The 23,187-nt window shown below is 45.0% G+C and overlaps 2 protein-coding genes across 2 annotated transcripts in view; both read right to left on the bottom strand.

Annotated features, from left to right (window-relative positions):
• LOC129699356 (probable cyclin-dependent serine/threonine-protein kinase DDB_G0292550) overlaps nucleotides 1-4,591 on the bottom strand; it is a 19,519-nt gene extending 14,928 nt beyond the window's left edge. Inside the window, exon 1 of the mRNA XM_055639059.1 lies at nucleotides 1,162-4,591. Within this exon, the coding sequence (XP_055495034.1) occupies nucleotides 1,162-4,480 (3,319 nt within the window). The 5' untranslated portion in view covers nucleotides 4,481-4,591. The remainder of the gene's footprint in view (nucleotides 1-1,161) is intronic.
• LOC129699357 (uncharacterized protein DDB_G0290685-like) lies at nucleotides 4,561-18,172 on the bottom strand. The gene is made up of 3 exons (XM_055639060.1): nucleotides 17,880-18,172; nucleotides 11,463-11,810; nucleotides 4,561-7,121 (listed from the first exon to the last, which is right to left on the bottom strand). Exons 1-3 carry the CDS (start codon nucleotides 18,016-18,018, stop codon nucleotides 4,561-4,563), a joined length of 3,048 nt encoding a protein of 1,015 aa, XP_055495035.1. The 5' UTR covers nucleotides 18,019-18,172.
• Nucleotides 18,173-23,187: the final 5,015 nt, after the last annotated feature.

Consider the following 23,187-nt stretch of genomic DNA (forward strand, 5'->3'; position numbering starts at 1 on the left):
GAATATCTCAGTTTATTGTGAGGTAAATTTAACACAACAGATGGGAGGTTATGCCTTATTTATATATGGCACTGGTGAGATCATGCCTGGAGTGTTGCATACAGTACTGGTTATGATATGAGAGGGGTGGTGGCAGGATGGACATGGAGATGATATTTCCTCATGAGGAAGAATCTAAAACTAGGGGGTCACTGTTGAAACATATAGCATTGCGCATTTCAGGAGGAGATAGGACATAATTATTTCTCCAAGAGGGTTTAGGGTCTTTGGATCAAAGTTATTCACTGCATCTTGTTACACATGTTAATAACAAATCAATATCAATACAACTCTCTTCCTTACAGGGCTGAGGAAGTAATGCTTCAATATTTTTGAGGCAATGGTAGGATAGATTCTTGATAAGCATGGGCATGTCAGGACAGTGGTGTTAAGGTTACAGTCAGATCAGAGGCATGTTTTTGTTGATAGGTGAGTAGACTCGGGTCAAGTACTTCACTGAGATATATTTGCCCAGGCTAGTCTGATAGCACCTCCTACATCCACACAACCTCAGGACAGCAAGTGCATGCAAACGCCACCACCTGCAGCTTCTCCTCCAAATCACACACCATGTTGGAAACATATTATTTGTCCATCATGGTTGGTGTGTCTAAATCGTTAATCATTATTGTACTGAAGAGCCTTGTGGATGTTTTAGAGCAATTTGGTCAGAGGCTGCATAATGGATATTTGCCAACTGTGATATCAAAGTGGAAGGAAATGAAATGAGCAGATGTTCCTGAGGCCACTCGGCAGCTTCACTAGCTCTTACTTGGAGCACTTGCTCTGTGTGATCGGGGATATGGACTGCGCTGGGAATACTGGGACTTATTGTCCATCCCCCATCAGAGGAGACTACTGAGAGCCACACTTGGAGTGCCGGCTACAGGTTACCTTCCCTGAAGGGGGAGAATGCAGCAATCGGCTTTTTTCAACAATCCAGGAGGTTTGCGATTGTCCCCACTGAGACTTTTTAATTTCTTGGCATTTTTATTTTTCTGAATTTATGTTAAGCAACTCCCAAGGTGGGGGTTGAACTCATGTCCCTGGCTGCTAGTCCAGTAACCTGACCACTACACTACCGTCCCTGTATTTTAGGAAGGAAAGATGAATTGCACATACTTGCGGTAGTGGGCTCAGTTCCGTTTCGGCTGATCTCTTCAGTGGTCACGGTCCATTCAGTCTCATTCCTGGATTCCTCGCCATTAATTCCAGTCTCATTCTCCCCGCTCCTAGATGACTCTTCAGGCTGAACTTTCTCACTCCGACTCCAGGAGATCCCTCCCTGTGTTCCGCTCAGCTTGGGGCCGAAGCGAGATGGCCCTTCATTGTCCCCCAGTAAATCATTCCCAATCCAGGATTTGGTTCCATCCGTCCCTTTCAGTTCCTTTTCATTCTTAGAAGCCTCTCCATAGTTCATGTATTGCACACTCTTCTTTGTGGACACATTTTCAGTGCTTGCATTTAAGTCATTCCCAATCCCGGAGATGTTTCCCCTGGTGATGTTCCGTTTGAATGCATTCCTGGCCGTCTCTTGGCCAGTTTCATTCACCTTAATCCCAGTTTTTGATACACTTCCAGCCACTTCATTCATATTCTTGGACAATAAGCCATTGGTTTCATACGACATAAATATCTTGTCATTGGTTTTACTTTCTTTCCCAGTCCTGGAGACTTCTCCAATTGCTGCCTTTTGTTTAGACGTATTTCGAGTAATTTTGTAACTGGTTATTTTCGATCGTTTCTCAGTCCTGGGCATTATATAAGCAGCTCCATTCATCTGCCTCTCTATCAAGGAGACGTCATCGCTGGTTCCAGACAGTTTACTCTCATTCCAGGATCTGATTGAAATGTCCTCATTTTTCATGAACCTGATACTGGATGCCTCGCCTTTTCTATCCCGTTCATGCTCATTCCGTGAAGTTTCTTCCTCAGTTCCACTCGGCTCAGTCCCATTCCAGGTTATTTGTCTAATGCTCACATGATTATTCCTGAAGCTCGATGCCTCTCTGATCACTGCCTTAACATTAGAAACGTTTCTGGAAATGTCACTGTTGGCTACAGTGGATGATTTATCTCCGCTTGTTGGAGTCAGCTCATTCCCATTCTTGGCTACCTCCCCACTGGCTCCATTCACTTTGCTCCCACCTGTGGCTGTACCTTCAGTGGTTCCATTCAACTGATTTCCATTCCAGAAAGCATCCCCATGAGTTATATTCGGTTTAGATGTGTTGATGTATATCTTGTCACCAACTCCTTTCAGCTCTCCACCCATTCTGTTCAGTTCATTCACACTCAAGGAATCATTTTGATTATTTCCATTCTTGGAAGTATTTTTATCGGTTATGTTCACCTCATTCTCAATTGAAGACGCCGTATCATTGGTAATATTTTGCTTATTCCCAATTTCTTCCATCTCTTCCTGGGTCCCATTCAATTCCATCTTGTTCCACGGTATTTCTCCTTGAGTTTCACTCTGCATTTTCCCACTATTTGGCTTCTCATCACCTTTCCCATTCATTTTCTGCTGACTCACTGACTGTGCATGTTTGGCTCCAATCGTTTTACTCCCGGCTTTTGACACCCCTCCATTGGCTTTGCTCGGACTATTCTTGATTGCCGATGATTTTCCACTGTTTACTTTTTGTTTGGATGCTTTTCTAGATAGTGCGTAATTAGTTGCTTTCTTCCCCATTCTTGTGTCATTGTTACCAGTACCTGATATCTCTGCGCATGTTTGATTTCGCTCAGTTCTGTTTCCCTCTTCACTGGGCACATTGAGTTCATTATCATCCCTGGATAGTTCTCCACTGACTCCAACCGACTGATTCTCAATCAATGATGAATTTCCATTCATCTCACCCAGTTCATTCTCAGTGGTGTATATCACCCAATCTGAAGCATATTGGTCTGATAAGTTCCTGGATATTTTACCATTATGTTTCTTTTCATTCCAGTTTATATCTTCATTGATTTCATTCAATGGACTCCTGACAAAAGGTCCATTAGACTCACTCCCATTCCTGGGCATCTCTTCAGAAGTCCCATTCATCTGATCCTTGTTGCAAAACATATCACCACAGGATCTATTTTGTTTCATTACATTACTGGCTGTTTCTTCACTGGTTCCATCCAACTCATTCCAAATCCAGGATGTCTCCCCAGTGGTCAGGTTTTGCACTGAGACATTGCCAGATATTTCACCACTATTGATAACTTTCCCAGTCTGGGCTATTTTATCATTGGTTCCCTCTAGTTCATTCTTGTACTGGGATAAGCTTTCATTTGATCTATTTGGATATACTTCATTCATTACTTGATTCTGTCCAGTTCCACTGGGCTTGTTCGCAACTACGGATCGATCTATAGTCGTTACATTCCCATCACTTCCAACCAAGGTCGATTGGCTTCTGGTTCCAATCAATGCTACTGCCTCACCGGTGCCATTGAGCTCACTTCCATTCCTGGCAATCTCTTCACCATTAACAAGGCTCTCCATGTTCCCATCAGTAGCATTCAACTGATTTGTATTCCAGGAATCATCACCATCGGTTGTACTTTGTTTGGATGCATTCCCTGGTATTTCGTTGTTGGATCCTTGCGATTCATTCCCAAACCAAAGTAAAGGTTCATCAGTTCCGTTTAGCTCATTCCCATACACAGATCCATCTCGAGTAATTCCACCAGGATCAGTGTTGTTGGATACATTCAAATGGCCAGTACTTAAAATGCCTGAAACATCTCCATTCACATCATTCGCAATCGATAACGTCTCAACTCTGGTTCCATTCACCATATTCCCAATCTGTGAACTATCATTGGATTCATGCACTACATTCCTAATATTTGATCTGTCATTTGATCCATGCACCACACTCCCAATCTGTGAACTATCATTGCACTCATTCATTACATTCCCAATCCATGGAGTCTCTTCATGGGGTCCATTCGCCACTTTCTCAATCTGTGCACTCTCATTATTAGATCCATTCACCACATTCCCAATCGACGGTGTCTCCTCATGGGATCCATGCACCGCATTCCCAATCCATGCACTCTCATTATTAGATCCATTCACCACGTTCCCAAGCTGTGCACTATCATTGGATCCATTAACCATATTCCCAATCCATGTACTCTCACTATTGGATCCATTCACCACATTCCCAATCTGTGAACTATCATTGGATCCATTTATCACATTCCCAATCCATTGTGTCTCTTCATGGGATCCATTCATCACATTCCCAATCTGTGAACTATCATTTGGTTCATGCACCACATTCCCAATCCATGGACTCTCATCATTGGATCCATTCATCACATTCCCAATCTGTGAACTATCATTTGGTTCATGCACCACATTCCCAATCTGTGCACTCTCATCATTGGATCCATGCACCACACTCCCAATCTGTGAACTGTCATTGCACTCATTCATCACATTCCCAATCGATGGTGTCTCCTCATGGGATCCATGCACCACATTCCCAATCCGTGCACTCTCATTATTAGATCCATTCACCACATTCCCAAGGTGTGCACTATCATTGGATCCATGCACCACAGCCCCAATCCATGCGCACTCGCATTATTGGATCCTTTCACCACATTCCCAATCGACGGTGTCTCCTCATGGGATCCATTCACCACATTCCCAATCTGTGAACTATAATTGGATCCATGCACCGCATTCCCAATCTGTGAACTATCATTGCACACATTCAATACATTCCCAATCCATGGAGTCTCTGCATGGGATCCATTCATCACATTCCCAATCCATGGACTCTCTTCGTGAGATTCATTCACCACGTCCCCAATCAATGGAGTTTCATCAATGGATCCATTAATCGCATTCCCAATCCATGGAGTCTCATCACGGGTTCCATCCACCACATTTCCAATATGTGTGGTATTCTCACTGGACCCATTCACCGCATTCCCAATCCATGGAGTCTTATCACTGGATCCATTCACCGCATTCCCAATCCATGGAGTCTTATCACTGGATCCATTCACCGCATTCCCAATCCATGGAGTATTATCACTGGATCCATTCACCGCATTCCCAATCCATGGAGTCTTATCACTGGATCCATTCACTGCATTCCCAATCCATGGAGTCTTATCACTGGATCCATTCACTGCATTCCCAATCCATGAAGTCTGGTCACTAGATGCACCTGAGTTCACCCCAGTATCTGATATCTCACCCCTTTTTTCACTCATATGGGCCGCAACCTGTGAAACCTTTCCAGCAGTTCCACTTTCATGAGTGTCAATCCTTGATGTTTCCTTTGATGTTGGTTTCACCTTGTTCCCAATCCTCGATTTTTCCCTTGTGTTTTCATTCAGATTATTCCCACGCTTTGCCTTTTCTTTTGAAGCATTGTTGGATATTGTGTAACTGATTATTTTCACTTTCTTCCCAACCCTGGAAATCCCATAGCTGGTTGTGTTCCATGCATTCCCATTTTTTGGTATCTCTCCATTCTTTCTATTCAGCTCATTGGTGTTCATTATCATCTCTCGCTTGGTTTGATTATATCTTCCCCCACTTTCATTCAAATTATTCAAACCCCAAGATCTCTCGTCAGCGACTTCACTTAGTCTATTCCCGAATATCAAACCACTTGCTTGATAATTTTTTTTGCTAATCTCAGCTGATTCTTTTTTTTTATTCCAGTGCTTTGAAGTCCATGATATTTTTCCAGTAGATGGATTCAACTCATGACCATCTCCAGACATCTCTTCATCTGTTCCATTTATCTCATTCCCATCCATGGATATCTCTCCAGCAGTTTCATTGACCTGATTTCCATCCCCGGATATCTCTCCGCCAGTTCCCTCATTCCCATCCACAGTTCTATTGAACTCGTTCCCGTTCTTGGATATCTCTCCATCTGCTCCAATAGGCTTATTCCCATTCACGGATATCTCACTTCTAGTCCCATTAAGCCCATTCCCATCCATGGACATCTCTCTATCCATTCCATTAAGCTTGTCCCCATCCCGGGATGTCCTGTCACCAGATCCATTAAGCCCATTCCCTTCCACGGCTGTCTCGTCAACAGTTCTATTTAGCACATTCCCATCTCCGGATATCTCTTCACTGGTCCCATCTGTCCCATTCCCCATCTGCCCAGTATCGCCAGGGCTCTCATTTTGATTATTCTGAGAAATGGGCGACTTACCATTGCTCACATTTTGTTTGTAGAGATCCCCTGATTTGTTCCCAATGGTTAACTGAGGGTATAACGTGCCACCATTTTGATATTGCTCACTCCCGGATGAATCTTGATCAGTATTAATCATCATATTCTCACTCCTGGAAATGCCTCCATTGGTTGTATTTTTTTCTGATTCATCGCTGGATAACTTCAGCTCAGTCCCACTTCGGGGTCTCTCTCCACCTTCTCCATTCATATCATTTCCAATCGTGGATATCTTTCCATTAGTTCCATCCAGCTCTTTGACAATCCAAAATATTGGCCTGCTGAACTCGTCCTCGCTCGCTAAATTCTTTCCACTTGTTAGGTTTTGCTCATTCCCTGTCCAAGCTACTTCTTCGGTGCCTGGAGTTTGTTTGGAAGCATTTCTGTTCAGTTCATCGTCAGTCACATTTGGATAATTCCAAGATGTCACCTCATTGATTTCATTCAGGTCATACTCAACCTTGGATTTCTCTCCACTGGTTGACTTCACTTGAGTCACATTCCTGTCGATGTCCCTGCTGATCACAATGACCTGGGTCCCGTTCTCGCTGATATCTCCCCACACTGTGCAGTAATAGACAGCAGAGTCATTGAGCATCACGTTTGTGACCGTCAGGATGAAGCTGCTGTTTGAGACGTCTTTGAACGGCTGGAACCGCTCAGTGAAGCCTGGTCTCCTTCGTATGCTGCCTCCTGCCTCGTGTGTTAAAACCCACTCCATGTCCTGCCCGGGTAGTTCTCGGTACCAGTGGACGTCAGTGTTTCCCACTTCAGCGTTCTCCATGGAGCACCGTAGCCGTGCTGTGTGACCCTCAGTGACACGCTCCAGCCTCGGGGATTGGATGAGGATCGGAGAATTTGTATCTTAGAGGAAAAAATAGCAATGACCTTAATGATCATTCTGAAGCTTACAAAATGCATCCAACTGTTTGTCTCCCTCCCCATCAACACCTGCAGGTCAGACTGAAACCGCACGCAAATTGGAGGAACACCACCTAATATTTTGCTTGAGCAGGGAGTTCTCTAATTTCAAGTAACCCTTGCCTTCCCTCTCTCTCTCTGTCCCTCTCCCACCCTAGAGATCCTGCTAGTTTCACTGTTTGTATCATTTCATTGTCATCTCTTTCAAGCCAACAATGGACCATTGTGGACACCATCTTTCTTGAGTCATCATTACCGGCTCTGAGTTGTTCTGTACCTCTTCATCTCTCGAGTTCCCACCTCTCCGGCTCTCTGTCTGAACAAGTGTCTCGACCAAAAGTGTCACTGATTCCTTTTCTCCAGATATGCTGCCAAATCTGCTGAGTTACTCCAGCATTTTGTGCCTATCTGCAGGTGACAGTTTGATGCGCCCAAGATATTATAGTTGCACAGAACAGTATCAAACAAACTGCTGCTAGTTTCAGCTGAGGGACATAGAACATGGAACACAGAACAATACAGCACAAAACCCTTAAGCTCTCAGTCTGTGGTGAAAATGATACCAAGATAAACTAATCTCCTCAGCCTGCAAGGGATCCATATCCCTCCATTACATACATAACCATGTGCCTGTCTAAAATAATCTTAAACAACATTATTGAATCTACCTCCACCACCACCTCTGGCAGCCATGCCTCCACCACTCTCTATGTAAAGAAACGGAACCCGCACATCTCCTAGAAAGCACATCAATGCCTCTACTTCCTCAGAAGGCTTACAAAGTTCAGCATGTCCCCAACATCTGCAAGTTTCAGCCGAAGGGCATCAAAATCAGCTTCAGCCCTATTTAAGACTTTAATTTGAGGACCACTCCTATCTTTCTCCGTAACTACTGTGAAAGGGAATTATGGCAACTGCTCTCACAGTTCTCCCCCACGGGCACTCCCGCCACTTGCCCTACCACAGTTCCTAAGAGGAGGTCCAGTGTTGCAACCTTCAGTAGGGTCCTCTATATATTAATGAAGAAAGTTTTGATGTGCTTCTATCAGATCTCCCCTCAACTTCCGAATCTCCAGGGAAAGAAATCCACGTTAGTCCAACCTCTCCTTATAGCTAATACCTGCTAATCTAGGTGGTAGCTGGAAAACTTTTTCTGCACCCTTCCCAAAACATACCTATCCTTCCTGTTATGGGATGACCAGACTGCAAACATTCAATTCTTAAGGTTTAGTAGTCTCTCTAGGAAGAGCACGCAAACACTCAATCCCGTGCCACCTTAAGAACATTTTAATGTTGAGCAATTGCAAATAAATGAAGTTTAAAGGGATGGCGGTGTTATAATGCACGAATCAATACAAGTTAACTGGCAGATCACACAAGTAGTAATGAAGACAAATTGCGTGAATGCCTTCATTGCATAGAAAATTGGAGTTTAAAAGTACGGAAGTTTGTTGCAATTATACAGGGTGTTGGCGAGGCCACACCTAGAATACTGAACACAATTTTGGTCCCAGTGCATTGGGCACAGCAGTCTTACAGCGGTTGCAGTGCCAGGGACCCATATTTGATCCTGACTACGGGTGCTATCTGTGCGGAGTTTGTATGTTCTCCCCGTGTTGGTTTCCTCCCAAGACGTACAGGTTTGCAGGTTAATTGGTTTGGTGTAAATTGTCCATGGGTGTGTGTAGGGTAGTGTTAATGTGTGGGGATCGTTGGTCGGTGCGGACTCGATGAGCCGAACGGCCTGTTTCCGCGCTGTATCTCTAAACTAAACAACCTTAAAACCTTCACTTTGGCAGATCCTAGTCATTCTAACCCCACAGATATTCTGATGGGCAGACATCTGGCAAAGGTAAATGCAGCAAGTAGAACTTCCATTATAATGATGTTGTTTGGAGAAGTAGAATATCCTGTCCATAATGCTCATCTCTCAATGATCCTGAGAGATGGCAGCAAAGCATCCCTGCTCCATTAGTCCAATCATCTCATTCTGAAGCCATCAGACCATTTGCCTCCCTGCCACTCGCTGCACCTGCAACAAGCTTGCACCATCAGCAACAATGCACATGGGTGCGTTGCACCAGGTCTTGTTGCACCTCCCCTTTACCAGTCTATCAACCTTCCTATTATTATGTAGGGAGGAACTGCAGATGCTGATTTAAACAGAAGACGGGTGCAGTAAGAAGCTAGAGTAAGTCAGCAGGTCAGGCAGCATCTCTGGAGAAAAGGAATAGGTGACGTTTCAGGACTTAGTTCAGCCCGCCTCGGCCTACATGATCTCCCGGTTGTCAAACACTTTAACTCCCCTTCCCATTCCTACACTGACCTCTCAGTCCTGGGCCTCTTTCATTGTCAGAGTGAGACCAAACATAAATTGGAGGAACTGCAGCGCTTATTTAGCTTGGGCAGCCAATAAACCAGCGGTATGAATATGAATTTCTCTAGCTTCAAGTAACCTTGCATTTCCTTTCTCTGCATCCCTCTCCCATCCTAGTTATCACACTAGTTTTACTGTCATCCTGTTGAGTTCCACTGCCTGTATTATCTCGTATTAACCTGTATTAACCTATCCCACAGTCAATGATTGTGGGCGCCACATTTATTTAATTATTGTTGCTTTCTGCTTATCTTTCATTCTTTTGTGCTAAGTACTGTCTGTATCTTTCGTTCCCCTTTCCCCTAACTCTCAGTCTGTAGAAAGGTCGCAACCCGAAACATCACATAATCCTTTCCACCAGAGATGCTGCATTGAGTTTTCCAGTTTTCCTTGTCTGTCTTCCTATTATTGCCACTGAGTGGATTATCTCCTGCTGATCTACATCCCCCTGATCGTCCCTCTCTCTGCTCATACCCTCAACCGGTCCACATCAATCTGGAGCTTCCCTGCATTCTGGCTCAAGGCCCACCCTGACACCCAGCTTTGTGCAAACCTCTCACCTCTCAGTCTTCTGACAACATTGGAATTGATTCTCCACCCTGTGGAGGTCATTGGAAATTTCTCCTCCTGTCGGATCTGGATATGTTGGTCATAACCCAATCATCTTCAGCAATGTACCCCTATCATAGTCGTAGAGGTATACCTTATGGAAGCCTTGTCTTTATCGATCAAATTGGCATGCTGGACATCCCATTAGTCTACATTTAGCCTATATTCTTCAAAACCCTTCATGTCCATATATCTTTCCAAATGTATTTTGATAGATGTAATTGTATTCACTTCTATATCTTCCTCTGGTTAAAAAGATTGTGAGCATTCACTTTATCCATGTCCTTTATGATCTCGTAGTCCTTCATAAATTCATGTTATAGGAGCAGAATTAGGTCACTCAGCCCATCAAGTCTATTCCGCCATTCAATCATGGCTGATCTGTCTCTCTCTCAACCACATTCTCCAGCCTTCTCCCTTAATCCCTGACACCCTTGCTAATGAAGAATCTGTCAAACTCCACCTTAAAAATATCCATTGACTTGGCCTTCACAGCCTTCTGTGGAAATGAATTCCACAGATTCACCACCCTCTGGCTAAAGAAATTCCTCCTCATCTCCTTTCTAAAGGTATGTCCTTTTATTCTGAGGCTATGGTCTCTGGTCATAGACTCTCCCACTAGTGGAAACAACCTGTCCTAAGGACACCCCACAGACTCCTACGCCCAAAATAACTAAGTCCCAAGCTAGACTGCCTGGCCCTTTAACACAAGCCCACAAATCCAGGCAACATCCATGTGAATATCTTCTGCACCTTTTCCAACTTCCCACCATCCTTCCTATTCGACTTTCATCAGTTCATGGATCATTTTCCTAACAGAGACAGAATGAATGATTTAGTGCAGTGGACATATCGTGTGAATGGCTCAGTGCAGTGAGTTGCCCCCTCGCCATTCCCTTCTCCCCTCCCCCATCGGGCACAATGGCATAGAAGTGTGAAAGCAAACCTCCAGATTCAGGGACAGTTTATTCCCAGCTGTTATCAGGCAACTGAATCATTTGACCACAACTTGAGAGAAGTCCTGAACTACTCTCTACCTCATTGTGACCCTCAGACTATTTTTGATCGGACTTTACTGGCTTTTCCTTGCACTGAACGTTATTCCCTTATTATGTATCTAGATATGCACTGTAAATGGCTCAATTGTAATCATGTATTGTCTTTCTGCTGACTAGATAGCACGCCACAAAAGATTTTCACTGTACCTCGGTACGCGTGACAATAAACTAGGACTGAACTGAGTTAACACCAGGGGCTGCCAAGTGCCAAGGTGCTCAGGTAATCAAATGCTTACTTACTGCTTATGATCAGCTGGGTTCCTTCTCCGTAAACCGAGCCCCACACACTGCATGTGTAAATGGCAGCATCACTGGGCTGGACTCCAACAATGGTCAGGACGAAGCTGTTACTGGCCAGATCCCTGGATGAGTGAATGTGATCAGAGATGACGTGCGACTTGGTGATGTAGTTGTAGACGGAGTGAGTCAGCAGCCACCGCCTCTTGTCCCCCGGCACCAGCCGGTCCCAGTAGACTGTGGTGGCCTCTACACTGTAGTTCTTCATGGTGCATTGCATCTCTGCCGTCATTCCCTTCTGGAGTCTCATCACCTCGGGGTGTTGCAGGAGGGTCGGAGTTGCCTGGAGGCCTGCTGGAACATCAGAACATTACAAGGACCTAGGAGCCAGGAATAGGATACCCGACCCATCAAGATCCTTGCCATTCAATATGATCGAGGCCCATCTACCCCAGGCCTCAATTTCTCCTTTCTGCCAATTCCCCATTGTCCTCAATCTTCCAATCTCTCAGAAATGTGTCTGCATCCTCTTTGCAAATACTCCTCTGCAACAATTAGACACCTTCATGGATAGAATAGGTTTGGAGCGATATGGGCCATTTCCTTGTATCTTGCAAGGTGGTAGCTCTTGTCTGTATTGGTTTAGGGTGACATTTAATAAGGTCCTGCATGGCAGGCTGGTCCAGAAGGTTAAGGTTCAAAGAATCTAATGTAAATTTGATAAATGGTGATAGGAGGCAGAGGGTGGTGGTGGAAAGATGTGTTTTTATTGTAAATCTGTGCAGTATATCACAGGATCAGAGTTGTGAACCTTGTTATTTATTATATAAATTGAGAACTTTGAAGTGAATGAAAGATGAATGATTACAGGTGACAGAAAGGTTGTAGGTGTTGTGGACAATGAGGAAGGTTGACTAAGGAGACATCAGTTTACAGATCAGGTGGAAGTTTGAGCAGAGCTCTGGCATAGTCAATGTGAGTTGATGTATTTTGGGAAGTCACATTAGATGTAGGATATATACAGTAAATCTAGAGTGCGAGGGAATGTTGATGAACAAAGGGACCTTGGTGTTCACGTCCAGAGCACCTTGAAAGTAACAGGATAGTGGACAGGGTGGTGAAAAATTCACATGGCATGCTTGCCTTTGTTGATCAGAGCATCATGTTATGCGGCAATTTTACAAAACACTGCTAGGACTGCACTGGTTGGGGTGTTGTGCGTGATTCTGGTTGCTCTAAAGGGAGTGCAGAGGAGATTCACCAAGATGTTGCCTGGATTGGAAAATTGTTATGGGGAGAGATTTGCAAGGCTGGACTTTCTTTCTGTGGAGTGATAGTAGCTGAGGGTTGACTGATGGGGTATATGAAATTATAGGAGGCATTGATAGAGTTGGTAGGTTAGGTAGAATCTGTTACCCAGAGTAGGAGAATTAAAAACAAAGGGGCTTAGCTTTAAGGCGAGGGGAAAGAGAAAAAGGGATCTGTGAAACATTTTCATAGAATGATTGATATCTGGAACTTGATGCTGGAGGAGATGGTGGAATCAGATAAGATCACTACATTTATGCAACATTTAGACACAAATAGCAAGGCATAAACATATATAGTCGTAATGCAGAAACATGGGATCTGTATGGATGAATAAAGAGATCAGCATGTTTATGGTGACCAAATTACCTGTTTTTGAGCTTTATGACTATGACATTTAAGGTTGGGATTGATTGGAAGACGAGACAAATTGGGCTTGAGCTAGATAACACATGAAAGAAAGCAGGAGAACGCCATTCAGCCCTTCAAGCCTGTCCCACCATTCACTATGACCACAGCCTGATCTACACTGGCCTCAACACCCCTTCTGTGTTCCCTACATCCCTCAAATCCTCGATCTTTCAAATATTTAATGATCTCCACTTAATGACGCGTCTAACATCTGAGTAACTTAGCGGGGCTGTGTCATATGGACTTAAATGGCTGTAGAATCTAGAGGGTGAGGGGGTCAGTGGAGAGTGAAAGAGGTTCAGCCTTCTACGTCGGACCAGTGCCTTGATTGGGAACACAGTGAGTGGGTGAGCAAGCTGTGAACCTGCCCTGGATCACCTAGAAGATTCCAGGAAGCTGGAGGTGAGGCCTTACCAAGGAGAAGGGTGGAAAACACACCCTTTGAACCCAGACAGTTCAGGCATTCCCCTTGAACCTGTGACCTACTCTCACAATCCCAGTCATTTTGTAACAATTGACCTGCTATTTAGGGATCAAGATGTGAAAGTTAATAATGATTTAAAAATACAAAATGGATTCCGATGAAACTAAGACAAGCCTCAACCTTCTTCTATTACATTGCAAGGCCAGGGAAATGCACTAACCTTTGCTTTCAGTACATTAACAAAGTTAGCAGACTGTTGATGTTCTCTTTCCAATAACATAAGCGAGATAACAAGCACAAGTTTCACGAATGTCTCCTCTATAACATAAACATAGGAACTAACCCTTGTTCCACAAGATTATGATGTGCATCATAAGTAGAAAAAAACAAAATGCTTGTTCTGCAGAAATATAACCGTCTCATATAACCATATATGGCTAACCCTTCCTCTATCAGAAGAACCTGTCAATCTTCTGTCAATCTTCGTCTTCGTTCGTGTGGCGTGCACAGCCTAAAGTTGTAGGGCTACTTGTTCTATTTGATCTTCTGTTTGTGCATGTCAAGTTGATTGCATTAGTCGAAACAGGGCGGACCACGTGAAGGTTGCGATCTTCCACCCCGTCAATCTTCTGACGCTGTCAATCTTAAGGATCTGTCAATCTTAAGAAGCAAGAGGCTGTACTAAACTTTATAGATAATGTATTGCTGAATCGTCGAGTCAAGGGGCATATATACAAGTACTGAAATCATTGTCCATTTCTGTGGGACTTCTCTGCATAGTCTGTTATCAGCATACTGTTAAGAGTTTTACCACACCCGCCTGGCGAAATAAATAGATTACTGCTTATACTGATTTTATTTGCATTACTGCCTGTTTAAGCATATTTGGGCCACGACAGAGGGAGCTGATAGAGAGACAGGAGAAGAATTTGCATTCACATAGCAGTTCAGCACATTGCAAGGTCATTTTTAACCCATACAATAATAGATCTATTTGAATCTGAAGAAGGGTCTTGACCCGAAACGTTGCCTATTTCCTTCGCTTCATATTTGCCTCACGCTGAGTTCATAGCATTTTTGTCTACCAATAATAGATCTGAGTTTTACACTAACACGTGGTCTCAGGAGAAAGTACAAATTGTTTACCTGAGGTGAGGACAAACCCAGGTCTGTGGGAAAACTGTAGATCTAATCTGGAACAAAAGTGGAAGAACTTTACAAAAAGGTAACATCTGTCGAGACTTTTTTGGTTGTCAGGTAACAATGGGCATTGAGGACGAAACGTTGAATCATTCTTGTGACAAACATCTTTTTTTTTGCATTATCCTTTTTTTTCTGCATTATTTATTTGTAATTTATCTGTAACATGTGTATGTTAAGTTTTAGTGTGTTGTCTATGTGCCTGTGAAGCTTACATGTAATTGTACCTGTACCTCACCATACGTGCATATGGCACAAAGGGTGGTGGGTGCATGGAACAAGCTCCCAGAGGAGGTAATTGGGGCAGGTACAATCACAATGTTTAATAGACTTTAGAGAGGTACATGGATAGGATAGGTTTAGAAGAATATGGGCCAAACACAGGCTGGTGCGACAAGTGTAGATGGGGCATGTTGTTTGGCGTGGGCAAGTTGAATGGAAGGGCTTGGTTCCACATTGTATGACACTATGATTCTATGACTACAACTATCAACTCGACTTGACTTACACTACACCAGAGGAAGCCCGAGTTAGCATAGGAAGGACCCTCATTAGGAACACATTGCTTAAATAACCTGTTACGCTTATCCTGGTTGAGATAAGCAGCCAGAATATCAGGAAAATGAACCAGTCCCGCCCAGTACAGCAATTAGTCGACTTTGGTGGAAGCAATAGCTACGTTTCAGTACATCTCTGAAGTCTCAGAAGCAAGACTGCAGCCTTTTAGTCTGACATTGCCTGAGGCCGAGGTGTGTGGATCTGGCATGGACTTCCTCCAGTGCACAGTCACACACGATGAGGAAGAGGGTCACACAATCCTACTCACATTAAAGGGCAAGCAAAAACTCTAGCAAACAGTCCCATGGTTGTCCCTGGGAGAAGATACAGGAAACTGCTCTCCATGAGTGAACATTGGGTTGAGAAACCAGGGACATGGTGTCCTGTTCTAGTAACATGCTGGAGGTTGCAATCATTTCACATGAAATTATAAACATAAAAATAACAAAATGGCAAAATATTATTTTGTAAGCAACGGCACAAATCAAGCTTGTAACCTTCATCTTGTGGAGTCATAGAGTCAAAGCATCATAGAGTTATACAACATGGACGCAAGCACTTCATTCCAACTTGACCATGCTGAACAAGATGTCCCAACTAAGCTAGTCCCAATTGGCTGTGTTTGACCCATATCAAGCTGATCTATCTCTCCCTCCTAACTCCATAACTCACAGCTGATCTATCTCCCCCTCCTAACTCCATGCTTCTGCTTTCTCCCCATAAACTCTGACACCTGTGCTAATCAAGAATGTCGAGCATTGTCATCCACAAAACTTAATATTGACGCAGAGTGCTTCCTGTAGCAAATTAAAACTTAAATGCAAACCATTTATATTTTAATGGAGACACGATTCAGAAATAAACCTGTCACTGACTACAGGCATCCTTTGTCAGCACCTCATCTATTTCATGCACCCGCCCTCTCACTCCCTCTCCTCCCGGACAAATGAAATTATAGAGACTGCTGTTTTTTACCTTCCGACCTACCAGCCTCCACATTCAACAGATGATCCTTTATGAAGTCTGCAGTGTCTGTGGGCTGCTGCTCATGAATCACCCTGTCTGTTGGTGATGATCAACCTGTCTGCTGGTATTGATTAACGTATCTGCTGGTGTTGACCCAGCCATTCTGCTGGTGCTCTGCAGGGAGGCTCAATTACCCACCTTGTGCAGAAACCCAGGTAACAGGAGCAGAACAGTTAATACTCATAAGTGATAGTAGAATTAGGTCATTCGGCCTATCAAGTCTACTCCGCCATTCAACCATGGCTGATCTATTCCTCCCTCCTAATCCCATTCTCCTGCCTTTCCCCCATAACCTCTGACTAATGAAGAATCTATTGATCCCTGCCTTAAAAACATCCACTGACTTGGCCTCCAAAGAATTCCACAGATTCACTACCCTCTGACAATAAATTTCTCCTCATCTTCCAAAAAGAACGTCCTTTAATTCTGAGGCTATGACCTAGAATCTCCCACACCTGAGTGGAATGATACGTCACAGGACATTCTGAACAGGGATGTCGTGGGTGACAGGCCTGTCACTTTAAAATGGGTCTCAATTTTGAGGTCACCGACGACGTCCCTGTTCAGAAAAATGCTGCACGCTTGGTGGAAGATGGGAATCCCAGGGGAGAGAAAAGGTGGGGGGGGGGGGGAAGGGGGGGGGGGGGGGGGGGGGGGTGGGTGAGGGCAGAGACACCCTCAGCCCATGGGGTCCACACGTGTCAACATGAATCAAGCAGACTGGATGGTTGTTTGTAGAGGGCAGATCAGTGACCCAGGAATATTGTCCTGAAGGAAGGGCTATTGGTCCCACCACTGCGAGATGGCTCAAAGTTCTGGTCCCCAGATTCTGGTGGATTCAAAGTGTGGAGAGAGAGTATTGAAAGACGTAAAGGATGATCCCAGACCAGCAGAGAGAAGGCAGATTGGCAGAGCTCCCTGGACTTCTGAGTTTCTTGAAGAGATAGATGGGATCATAGAGACACATGAGACAGCAGACACTGGAATTTTCAGGAAAAATAGCAGAGGATATAGGTTTAAGGTGAAGGGGAAAAGATTTAATAGGAATCTGAGGGGTAACCTTTTCACACAAATTGTAGTGGGTGTATGGAACAAACTGCCAGAGGAGGTAGTTGAGGCAGGGGCTATCCCAACATTTAAGAACCAGTTAGACAGATACATGGATAACACAGGTTTGCAGGGATATGGGCCAAACGCAGGCAGGTGGAACTAGTGTAGATGGGACATGTTGGTCGGTGTGGGTAAGATGGGCCGAAGGGCTTGTTTTCCGGCTGTATCACCCTATGACTCAATGACCACTGGAGGAACTTAACGGCTCAGCAGCATCTATGGAGGGAAATGGCCAGTTGGTTGAGACTGTCTGGATATGGATGGTTTGCTGTACCACAGATGTGGGAAACAACCAAGCTATAGTTCACACATTGACGGATGGACCCACATCACTTTGAATCTGTCCGATCGCAGATCCCCAACAAAAAGAGACTGGTACTTACCCAGAGCAGCTGAGAGGGCCAGGAACAGAGATGGGAGCAACCGCCTCGCCATATTGGAAGCAAGATCCTCTGACACTGTCGACACTCCCCGAAAGGGTGAATTTATATGGACATGCAGTGAAGTCATTGTGCATTGCATAATACTCCTTCACCTTCGATACATCGGCTGCACAGCACAGAAAGTACTGGACCAAAATAGCCTAGGCCACACAATGAAAACCAGTTCCTGAGCTGCCCACTCACAAAAGTAGATACAAGAATGTTTGGACATTGACCAACTGCAGCACATGCTGTGACTGTTCCCACCAGCATCTACAACACATCGAGCCCACCCATGCCCACCCATGCCAGGGACAAGGGCAGCAACACTGACTGCAGAACTCCCAGCTCGATGTAGCCACAACAATGGGGAGGAGGCTGCTGACCCACTGAATTAGGGTCACATAAATACCCATTAACCTCATTGGATTGGAGTCAAAGTGTTAATCATTGACCTTAGTGGTCAAGTTCACGAAGAGTTTTATTGAATTTCATTTTTCCGTTCCTGATCCATTTGCCAATTAAACATTCTTGACTTGAAACATTTGACCTTGGTGGCCTGGGATGGTACAGTTACACAAGGATCTAATTGACCTGGGGTTAAGTGATACCCATTGGTTTCATTGGCATAGACAGAAAATGACAAATTCCACGGGTCAGGCAGCCTCTCTGGAGAAAAGAAATAGGTGATGTTTCGGCTCGAGACCCTTCAAACAGACCTGCAGCACGTGAGTCTGATGAAGGGTCTAGACCTGAATTGACCTATTCCTTTTCTCCGGTGATGCTGCCTGATCCGCTGAGTTACTCCAGCATTTTGTGTCTATCTTCAGTGTTAACCTGTATCTGCAGTTCCTTCTTTCAGATTTCATTGGCCTAGTGTCACAGTGATATCCATTAACTTAAATGGCCAGGGTCACTGAAGTCCAATTAACAATGTTTAAGAGGGAACTGCAGATGCTGGAGAATCGAAGGTTACACAAAAAAGCTGGAGAAACTCAGCGGGTGCAGCAGCATCTATGGAGCGAAGGAAATAGGCAACGTTTCGGGCCGAAACCCTTCTTCAGACTGATCGGGGGCGGGGGTGAGTGGGGACATGAAAGGGAAAAGGAGGAGTAGCCAGAAGGCTGGGGAATGGGAGGAGACAGCAGGGGGGCCCAGGAAGGGGAGGAGACAGCAAGGAAGGATCTACAATATTGGGAGAATTCGATGTTCATGCCCCCGGGATGCAGACTCCCCAAACGGAATATGAGGTGCTGTTCCTCCAATTTCCGGTGCAGCTCGCTGTGGCCATGGAGGAGACCCAGGACAGAGAGGTCGGAGACGGAGTGGGAGGGGGAGTTGAACCGAGCGGAGGTGTCCCCCTAGTCCTCACCTTTCACCCCACCAACCGTCACATACAAAAAGTAATCCTCCGTCAGTTTCGCCACCTCCAACGTGACCCCACTACTGGCCACATCTTCCCATCTCCCCCCATATCTGCCTTCCGCAAAGACCGCTCCCTCCATAACTCCCTTGTCAATTCTTCCCTTCCCTCTCGGTCCACCCCCTCCCCGGGCACTTTCCCTTGCAACCGCAAGAGATGCAACACTGACCCTTTACCTCCCCCCTCGACTCCGCAAGGACCCAAGCAGGAGTTGCTGGTGCGACTGAGGTTCACCTGCATCTCATTCCAACCTCATCTATTGGAGTCAAAGTGTTAGATCATTGACCTATAGTGGTCAGGTTCACGAGAGTTTTATTGTTTTTCAACACCTCCGTTCGGTGATCAATTGCCAATTAAACCTTCTTGACTTGAAGCACTTCAACTCCCCCCTCCCATCCGTACGACCTACTCAAGGATCTAATTCTCCTCCATGGCCACAGCGAGCAGCACCGGAAATTGGAGGAACAGCACCTCATATTTCCGTTTGGGGAGTCTGGAGACCCCGGGGTGATGTTTCGGCTCGAACCCTCAACAGACCTGCAGCACGTGATTCTGATGAAGGGTCTAGACCTGAATTGACCTATTCCTTTTCTCCGGTGATGCTGCCTGATCCGCTGAGTTACTCCAGCATTTTGTGTCTATCTTCAGTGTTAACCAGTATCTGCAGTTCCTTCTTTCAGATTTCATTGGCCTAGTGTCACAGTGATATCCATTAACTTAAATGGCCAGGGTCACTGAAGTCCAATTAACAATGACCTGGCAGTCACAGAAGGACCTATTGAATCCATTGGTCATGGTCATGTCGATACCCATTCACCTCATTACCTGGGGTCAAAGTGAGACCCGATGACTTGCTTAGCTTGTGATCATAGTCATATCCATTGATCCTCTTAGCATTGGTCAGAGTGAAGCCCAATGATATTGGTACCCACTCATGAAGATAAAGTGGGGCCACAGAATAACTCTTTCCACTCAATATCCTGTGTACATTTGAGCATCCTTTGCGAGCAACTACAATCATTTACCTGATATCCATTGGCATCAATGTAATGCTGGATCTTGGTGCCCAGTGGCTGAAACATGCCCCCCGCTCCACCCCTCTTTGACGTTGCAGCTCTGAGCAGTGGCCTCAGTACAGCTCCATGAGTGAAGAGGTGTAAGGGCCCGTGGATCTTACATTGGCATCAGCCCAGAAACCTTCCTGCTGTTGGCCGCACTCTGAGCTGGAGAGGACCGAGAGAGTACCAGGATGGAAAAGTCATGCCAGCTTCTCAGCTTGGTGTATAGTTCAGTTTAAAGATACGAGCCATTTGTCCCACCGAGTCCGCATCAACCAGCAATCCCCACACATTAACAATACTCTACACACAATAGGGACAATTTTGTAATCGTTTATACCAACCCAATTAACCTACAAACCTGTACGTCTTTGGAGTGTGGGTGCAAACCGAAGATCTCGGAGAAAACCGCCGCAGGTCACGGGGAGAACGTATAACTCCATACAGACAAGCGCCGTAAACCTGTAGCTCTACTGCTATGCCACCGTGTTGTAGTGTGTTCTACCAATCCTGCTTTCTAAGGCCAACACTGACCCCGCCAATGACAGAAGTTAACCAAAGGTAGCAGCAGAAGCAGGTACAATTACAATGTTTAAAAGTAATTTGGACAGGTACATGGATAGGAAAGCTATAGAGGGATATGAGCCAATTACAGGAAAATGGGACTATTTTTAGATGGGTCAGCATGGAGGGTTTCGGCTGAATGGCTTGTTTCTGTGCTCTATAACTTAACTGGAGGTGGATTGATTTCCAGAGTGTGAAAGGCCAGATGAACAGCAAAATTGCAATGATTCTCAGCTCATTTTGGTTTAGGTGAACCTCCAGTCCTGCTTTCAAAGGCCAGCTCTGACCCCAGTGAAGTTATGCGATGGCCAGGTAACATGGAGACAGGTAGCATAGGCAAATGGGTTGAATGGCCTCATGTCATGCTACGTATTTCTGTCCATTGGCGGTACTGTGTGCAGCAGTAGAGTTGTTGCCTTGCAGCGCCGGAGACCCAGGTTCGACCCTAACAACGGGTGCTGTCTGTGCATGGTTTGTACAGTACATTCTCCCTTTGACTGTGTGGGTTTTCTCCGGGTGCTCCAGTTTCCTCCCATATTCCAAAGATGTGCAGGTTTGTGGGTTAAGGGTTGACTTCTGTAAATTGTCCTTAGTGTGTAGGATAGAACCAGTTCACAGGGTGATCGTTGGTTAGTGTGGATTCGGTGGGCCTAAAGACCCTGTCCGCGCTGCATCTCTAAACTAAACTAGAGATTACGACTATTTATTGTCCCTGGTTTGTGGAGTTCTGCGCCTTTACCACATGCCTGGGGATAATATATTACTAATATATATTGCTTCACTTGTTGTTTAAACTCTGAAATGCAGTTTTGCAACACTGGAGTATTTCAATGACATGACATGATGTAACCAGAATGGATTCTCCCCGAGGTTAAATGCAGAGGTCTCAGTGGGCAATTGTAACCACATCTTGCCACAGAGCTGTGGAGGTGAAGTCTTTAGTTTCGTTTAGTTTAGGGATGCAGCATACAGGCCCTTCGGCCCACTGAGTCCACGCCGACCAACGATCCCTGCACGCTAACGCTATCCTATACACAGCAGGGACAATTTACAATTTTACCAAGCCAATTAGCCTACAAACCTGTACATCTTTGACGTGTGGGAGGAAACTGAGGTTTCGAAGAAAACCCACGCAGGTCATGGGTAGAACGTACAAACTTTTTAATTACTTAAACCTGTAGTCAAGATCAAACCCGGGTCTCTGTCATCGTAAGGCAGTAACTCTACTGCTGCGGCACTGAGACATCAAACATATTCAGTGTGAAACTCCACATCTATTAGAACCACAGTGGGGTCTAGGGCAGCAAGGAAAGTCAATGAGAAAGCTAATGGGTGGCACGGAGACACAGCGGTAGTGCAACTACCTTACAGCGCCAGAGACCCAGATTTGATCCCCACTATGGATATTTGTCTGAACGGAATTTGTACGTTCTCCCCGTGACCTACGTGGATTTTTTTCCAAGATCTTCACTTTCCTCCGACACTCCAAACACGTGCAGGTTTGTACGCTAATTTAGCTTGGTATAAAATGTAAATGATCCCTAGTATGTGTAGGATAGTGTTAGTGCACGTGGATTGCTGGTCGGTGCGGACTCAGTGGAGAAAGGGCCAGTTTCTGCGCTGTATCTCTGAACTAAACCGTGAACTAAACTAAACCGAAGGTTGGTTCAGTGGTGACGACTGAACCACAAAGCAAAGATGAGTGGTTCACTCCTGCTTCTAAGCACGAAACAAACAACCGGAGGAACTCAATGGGTCAAACAGAATCTGTGGAGGAAATAGACGCAACAATTTGGGTCAGGGCCTTTCTTCAGACTGATGGATTAAAGGGGAGTAAGCTGGAAAGAAGTGGTAGGGATGGGGCAAAACTTGGCAAGTGAAAGTGGTTGAGAGGGGTTGACTGGCAAGTGGGTGGAGAGAGTGACAAAGGCTTGAGATTTAAAGGAGACAAAATGGTGTCAGATAAGGAGAGAAGAGGGGGACTGAAATGTAAAGCCAGAGGGAATTAAAGTTTGTTTAATCAATTTACAGTGTACTTTGGCTTTGGGTTTGGTTTTCTTGGTTGAGCACTTTTCCTGGTGTGACAGCACAAGTTGTACATTAGTCACTGAAAGTAAGCATGCAGGTACAATGGCATGCTGGCCTTCATAGCAAGAGGATTTGAGCATAGGAACAAGGAGATCCTACTGCAGTTGTACAGGGCCCTGGTGATTCCACAACTGGA

The sequence above is a fragment of the Leucoraja erinacea genome, chromosome 8, assembly GCF_028641065.1.
Source record: "Leucoraja erinacea ecotype New England chromosome 8, Leri_hhj_1, whole genome shotgun sequence".
In the NCBI taxonomy this organism is placed as follows: domain Eukaryota; kingdom Metazoa; phylum Chordata; class Chondrichthyes; order Rajiformes; family Rajidae; genus Leucoraja; species Leucoraja erinaceus.

Coding starts and splice junctions, on each gene's coding strand:
- LOC129699357 (XM_055639060.1), bottom strand. CDS start 18,018: ATGCAATGCACAATGACTTCACTGCATGTCCATATAAATTCACCCTTT. Junction 11,811..17,879: donor GGCCCTCTCAGCTGCTCTGG/GTAAGTACCAGT, acceptor ATGTTCCAGCAG/GCCTCCAGGCAACTCCGACC. Junction 7,122..11,462: donor AACCCAGCTGATCATAAGCA/GTAAGTAAGCAT, acceptor TTTTCCTCTAAG/ATACAAATTCTCCGATCCTC.